The sequence below is a fragment of the Amphiura filiformis genome, chromosome 12 (assembly GCF_039555335.1).
Source record: "Amphiura filiformis chromosome 12, Afil_fr2py, whole genome shotgun sequence".
Lineage (NCBI taxonomy): Eukaryota > Metazoa > Echinodermata > Ophiuroidea > Amphilepidida > Amphiuridae > Amphiura > Amphiura filiformis.
In genome coordinates this window covers 32,526,331-32,533,514 of record NC_092639.1, presented here as the reverse complement: position 1 = coordinate 32,533,514, position 7,184 = coordinate 32,526,331, and the positions used below count along the sequence as shown (strand labels likewise).

Here is a 7,184-nt window from a genome sequence, read left to right as displayed (position 1 = left end):
TTTTTGGATTTCGTAGCTCCGAAAGACCCCCTATATTTCTATATTTGACCAAAATAGATTTGATGATTTCAGCTCTATAAGACCCCAAAATTGTTCATTTCTCATCCCCATTTTACTTGTTCGCAGCTCCAAAAGACCCCCTTTTACCGAAATGCCGTCAGCTAATAAAGACCCACCACCTCAAAATTCCGAGGAACATACCCACTAAACATTTTGATGTGCCCCCCCGAGGTACACTAACTTGATGTGAGGAACAAGTCAAAGACAAGATGAAAACTAGTCTCGGTCCCAGCTGATTTGTGCTCCTTCGTTACGGAGGAACACAAACGGGCGGAGGACACAAACCGGCTGGGACCGAGACAAGATGAAAACCAATGCAGTATGTACTAAACCATGGTGGTGTTAGGGGCTGTGCAATAATTATAAGCCCTGTGGGGAGGGTAAAATTGGGGGGGGCAAGAGGGAGTACGGTGACTGAAAAGATCAGTTGTGAAAATCTATCAATTGTGCACACATTAATTAAATCAGAGTTTTAAGCTTAAATACAATATCCAGAGTATATGCACAATGGGCAAGTGGACTACGGAGTAGTCTATGGTGGTGTACACTGACATTAGTAAATACAGTATCCAAAACCACAGGGATAGTCGACAAAAGTAAACAAAAGTTAACAATTATTGCATTGCATGAGCAGACCAGGCAACGTACCAATTATTGGCATAGCATACAGTTGCACGGACTATTCCAGTTGAAATCCATACACCCCCTATCGCGACTTTAATATCATACAGGGAGTGTGCATTTCAAATGGGTTTACCTGAGTGGGTGACTCCGTTTGAAATCTACACCCCTGTGTTGAAGATTACGGTCACGTCTTCCATAGGGGTATGGATTTCATCTGGAATAGCCAAATCTGAACTTGATGAGCATTGGTAATGTTGGAATTGGCATTGGCAATGTTCATTGCAACCTGCAATGCAACATACAACTTCTATATGCAGTTTGAGGGAACAAAGAGTGCAGCCAGCTGAAACGGTGGCTTTGAACTTAAGTCTGCAACATACATTTTTCTTAAGTTATATTCAGTTTGAGGAACCAAGTGGAACCGAGTGACACGTTACACGATATTTACTACACGGTAAATTGGTACATGTATCAAGCAACCCCAGTAGAATCAGTGTTTAGCGTGGTAAATACTAATAGCTACGACAATTTGAAGTCACCATATTAACCAGCAGAGACAGATGACACAGTATAATGGTCCTGAATTAAATGGCCTGCATCACCTCAGATAATTACCAAAAGATTCAGAATGGTGCTGATGTAAAGGACGAGTTACGCGTTTCATTCACAACATTGGTCAATATACATGTGTTTACTCTGATGTTTACAGGACAGACACTTGTATTATAGGGAATGATTTTATCTACCAGGTAGGCCTATAGCATCTGAGATCGACATCAGGCACTATCCGCCAAGTAACGTTTGAGACATCAGGCAATATCCGTCAGTACATTTGATACACCAGGCCAATACCAATATGCCAACTGAAGCAAATACCCCACAATGCCGCGAAAGCTTGGCACCTGGCATTGTTGCTCTTATCACCATCATCGTCCTACTCGTATTTGAAGCATTCTTGTACTTCATTTACGTACGCTTTTTCAGAAGTAAGTCAGGAAAAGTCGCACGCTTTTTCCAAAGTCAGTCAGAAAAAGCCGCAAGCTTTTTCAGAAGTAAATCAGGAAAAGCTTCAGTTCACTCTCCAGATCAACCACAACCAACTGGACTCAGAAATCCAGGACCACATAATGAAGAGCTAGGGGGAGAACATAATATTGGGTACACTGAGATGCATCCAGGACAGGTCCAGACAAACAGAAGAAGTACAATTGAGCAGCAACAACCATCAGCAGAACTGCAGACTGATGACGAATACATAGAGGTGTATCCAGATCGAGTGCAGCCTGGTCCGGATCAGTTCAGAGGTGAACCTGGCGGAACAGAACGACAGCAAGATGTGGTTGAAGTTGATGACGATGATGAATATGTTGTGCATATCCCAGATCAGAATATGCAGGATTTACAGTAAGTGTCAAATTTAAATGATATGATAAAACCCATCAAACGTAAAACGTTTTACAGAAAAGGTTTGAACGTCGGGTTATATAAATGGTATAAAAACGTTTTAATAACATCCAGATTTTTTTCTGATGCAAAACATAATTTATTATAGTGTTGACAAAATATGTTGCAAAAATATGTTGCAAAAATGTTCACCAACAAATATTTTGCAATAACATTTTGACGACATTTTTAAAATGTTGTTGTAGTGTTTTTTCATATAAAACGTTTCAAGATGTTTTCATGAGCTTTATATAACCCGACATTAAACGTTTTGACCAACACGCATTTATACGTTTATAACGTTTTGAAAACATATTATATTATTCTGTGAATGTGATCTCATATAAACACACACGTACTGTCGATACCTACAAGCAAGGAAAAATAGTTCGCACACTTTGACAATATGTTGTTCATTCCCCCTATGCCAGTTCAGTGAGATTATAAAAACTTCCCTTCCCCATTCCTCTCGATCAGTGTTGCATGGTGCATGGAGAGCATAATGTCAAAAGTGCTTTCATCAACATTGAATATGTGGGATAGGGTGCCGATTTACTGTACATTTAGTATGCCAGAATGTGTCAAGATTATTTTCCTTGAATGTCGATGGTTTACATAATAACCGTGTAACACGACCATGACGACAAACGCACATGCTGGATCGTCCTGGCCAGGAATTTGACATCTTGTCCTGATGACTTCAGGTTTGCAAGCTTGAGTTAATCTTTTCTATGACCGTAGAACAAATAATTAGGCTGCAGAAGGGGCACATAGGACTTCTCAAATATAGCGTCAAATATGACTATCCGGCCAGTGCCACCGACTGACCACCATGCTGACAGTGTTGCGTTCGCAGCCGCCTGCGTTGACGACAAATTGTCCTGTCTTTTATCATGTTTATCAGAATTTCTCGTTTCCAAAATGGTCCATAATATATTTTGTTTGAATATTTTCTTTACTCACTGCTTGCCCTGCTAAGCAGCCAACAACTGACAAGTTCATTCTTTATCTTTTTTATGATTGTAAACATGATTAGATAATTAACGAATCTTATTTCTCAAAAGAGCTAAAATAGCTCACTTTTGGGTAACTTATTTACAGTGCTTTTACACATAATTATATTAATGTTTTATTAAAACATTTAGATGATATAATTATATTCATACGTAGCGGTAAACGAAAATAGGAAGCAATTTAAGACTTCTACGCTACTCAAATTTCACTCACCGGAGCGCTTTCACCGGGTCAACCTGCGTCTTCAGCGGATTTTATTGATATCAGAACTATAAGACCCAGACTGAACCGTGACAAAGGGTAATAGACATCGACCCTGTTTGGGACAACCTCCTGACCCCCCGGAACCAAGGGGCGCCACCACATCTTCCAGTTTGACTTCATCTACATCTGTGACGTCATCGGAGGTGTTCCAATAACATTACTAGCAACAACAACCCAGCTAACAATTTTTCGTTGTTACAACGTTGTCTAAAAGTAATATAAAGTCGTACAAACGTAATATATGGACGTTGTAAGTACGTAAATCTGTGAACTCGTATTCGTGTTGTGACAACGTTATTCCCGAACGTTAATGTAACATCATTATAACGTTGTTTCGACGTCAAGTTGTGAACGTCGAAATAACGTCACTATGACGTTATATCAACGTCCGAAAATCATAACACGAATACGAGTTCACAAATTAACGTAATTACGACGTCCGTATATTACGTTGCATCGGGGTCAGACCATGACATTTATACGGCGTTATTTAACGTGCTTTATACGTCGAAACAACGTCATAAATTTGCGTGCTAACGACGTCCGTAGATGACGTTGTATCTGGGTCAGTTCATGACTTTTAAGCCACGTTTTAACCACGTCGAGACAACGTGATTATGACATTATATTATCACGTCGAGACAACGTGATTATGACATTATATTATGACATTATATTAACATCCGGCAACAATGATGCTCAATCCCAAAAAGGGAGAGCGTATAAAAATTCAAAGTTTAGATCTTCAGGAATACTTTGAGTTTCACGCCTATAGGCGATCGTCAAACGACACGATGGAGACATTTTGGCTGCATGGACAACAATCTCCTTGGAATGGAAGAATTTACATTTTTTTTTCAGATACGTATTTGTGTAACGTTTTCTGAACGTATTATTCAAACGTTGTCACCAGGTCTGATCAAACATTGCATCAACGTCGAAACAACGTCATTACAACGTCATAATGATGTTATATCAACGTCCAAAATCAACGTCGAAAATAACGTTGTCACTACACGAATACGAGTTCACAGATTTACGTGTTTACAACGTAAATGACAACCTAAGTCCAACGTAAGCGAACGTCGTGAATTACGTAGTGTGTTAAGCCCGATCCTGACTCCACTTCGCAGCGCGATGCGATGCTGCGATGCTTTTCAAACATCGCAGCATCGCGCGATGAAATTAAAGTGTACATTTTAATTTCATCGCACGATGTTGCGATGTTTTAAGAGCATGTGGGGTCTGCATCTCCTTTTAAGGTCATTCTACCGACCTTGATTTTCCAGCAGCCAATCAGAAGCGTGTACGGCTGCGATATCGCAGCGCGATGCGAAAAAGTTGAACATTGTTTAACTTTTTCGCGGACCTAAAATGAGAATTTTCAACGCTGAGCTCGTAAAAACCTGGCTCAGATTACAGTTTTTATAGCATCGCAGCATCGCATCGCGCTGCGATGTGGAGTCAGGATCGGGCTTTAGCTGGGAAATCTTCAGAGCAATGACATCTGCTGCAGACGCCGGTTGACCCGGTGAAAGCGCTCCGGTGAGTGAAATTTGAGTACCGTAGAATTCTTAAATTGCTTCCCAGTTAGATGATGTTGTTTTTGTTTTTTTTAATTTGTTATTTATCGTGCAATCCAGTCGATTTTGGACCACTGATATAATAAAAAGTAATTTCATTTTTCATTTTCACAGGGGTAACCCTACGTTGACTGAGGACCAATGCGTCGCCAATGGCTCGAGAGATGATGGATATACTCAGTATAGAGTACAGGCTCCAAGTGACTATCAAAATTTACGGAAATAGTCCAAGCAATGTATGCTTGTCCTTGTCCGATAGACTCTAATCTTGAATGTATGGAAAAAAGTTTGTAATGTAAGCCCGACAAAAGAATACCGACACTATTTTTGAATATTCCAGAAAAAAGTTTTAATTATTTCGGTATTGTTGGGATTCTGAAATGATTTTTTAAACAGATTGACATTTCTAAACGGTTTTAAAACATGAATGAACTGAATGATACAGTAGAGAAATAGAAATATCCGAAGTCACATCTATTTATGCTTTTATTAAGGCGTGGGGTATGGGCGAGCTTGAAGTACAGAGCTGGAGAGGGGAAGCAACGAGTTACCCCAAATCACAGCGGCAAGTAGTCACTGGGCCGCCGAGTGCGAATATGTATTTATTTTGGAAGGTTCGTGTTTGTTTTAAATTTTGGGACGTTTTTCCAAAATTTGATATTTTTGGTGATATTTCAAAAAAGACAACTCTTTGCATGGGCACATAGTTTGTTATTGTTATTGCAGTTCTTTTCCACATACCTACGTTACCATTTGCTTTGGTGATTTACTAATATTATATATTTTGTGACTACAATTTGGCGTTTTCAGTGCGTTTTAAGCTTATCATGAAATTAACGCGAATATTTAGTCACGCTACTTCTAGAATTTTTACCTGATCGTCGGCTTTTGCAGGCAGCATAATGCAGATTGGCTCACGATAGATGTCGTATTCCTCTATGCATATTGCAAATACCTTCTCATTTGCCTCTTAGACTTTTTCCAGCGCCTACTTAGCACGGTACCAGACACTCCAAAACGCGTTCATACTGTGCCAAAACTGCCGTATCTTTCTTAAATCTTGAGGTAACAATCTGGTTTGCTCGATAAATGATAATTTGTTATGTTTACATTCAGTACTTTTAGCTAGATAAAAATACTCAAAAGTTCAAGAGTAGCAAATTTGGATTTAAACACAACATGTGTGAAATACTTTCTATGGAGGAAGGAGTCAAAAGTCATAATTTGTCTCATTTTTCACTCTTTACAAGGTCAGAACTTGGCAAAGAAATGGGGTATTGACCTGGTTCGGTTTGTATTTACAGATATAAGATGTTGGCTTTGGGAATAACACAGAACTTTGGTGATCAATCATCATTTTGGAGAAGCAAAAGTTAAATTTCTGAATTAGATCGACTTTGGTATTCCAGTGTGCGTTGCCTGTGTGCTTGGTCACTTTCCACTCACTGTGCGTGTAATTTGACTCTTGCATGCATAGACTGTGGTAAGTTCTACGACGTACCAATGAGAAAAAAAGGCATTATATTTGCAATATGGGGTCACTTGATGATAAAATTACTTTGAATTCCTTGTAACAACATACAAATTTGCGTCTGGAAACCGGGTCTGGAACTGATTTTGGAATAGCTATAGACTTCAGCGCCGTATCAAATCTCATAAAAAGCTATGATTTTAGTACTTGCTCTATGTTTCAATTACTTATGCTTTTCAAAATATCTGAATTTTCAACCCGGTACAAGCTTTAATAACGGGGGACCATACATACATTTGTATGAGAAAAAAATCCTACCATCTATATCCAAACTCCCGTGTTATTCCAATGCACATTTTGCTTCACCGGGCCGCCCTGGCTTGGTTGCATTTGGAAGAGGGGTGTCACGAAATTTAGTACTTTCTGTCAATCAAGTATGTTTTATTCTCTACATGTCAATCTTTAAATCATTAGCATAATCCTTATAATAACGGGGGACCGCCTTGATGAGTAAATGACAACAAACCATTGAAAAATACCCCAAAACTCGGTCAGTGGAGCTCCGCCTGTACATGTCAATAGCGTCATTATCGATTGGATTAGTCGACCGTAGCGGACAATTCGATCGCTCATTTGGTTAATATTATCACGTGGTAATAAATTTGCATTGGACAATCGATTACTATAATGGCTTAGTACTGCATATCTCGGTTTAATCTTCACTA

General features: G+C 39.2%; 1 protein-coding gene across 1 annotated transcript; it reads left to right on the top strand.

Moving 5' to 3' along the window:
• The first annotated feature begins 802 nt into the window (after positions 1 to 802).
• On the top strand, positions 803 to 5,276 carry LOC140166085 (uncharacterized). Its single transcript, XM_072189471.1, has 2 exons — positions 803 to 2,088; positions 5,103 to 5,276. Exons 1-2 carry the CDS (start codon positions 1,541 to 1,543, stop codon positions 5,212 to 5,214), a joined length of 660 nt encoding a protein of 219 aa, XP_072045572.1. The 5' UTR covers positions 803 to 1,540; the 3' UTR covers positions 5,215 to 5,276.
• The last annotated feature ends 1,908 nt before the right edge of the window (positions 5,277 to 7,184 follow it).

Excerpts from the sequence above, each read along its gene's own strand:
- LOC140166085 (XM_072189471.1), top strand. The coding sequence starts at position 1,541 with ATGCCAACTGAAGCAAATACCCCACAATGCCGCGAAAGCTTGGCACCT. Across the intron at positions 2,089-5,102 it reads CAGAATATGCAGGATTTACA|GGGTAACCCTACGTTGACTG; the intron begins GTAAGTGTCAAA and ends TCATTTTCACAG.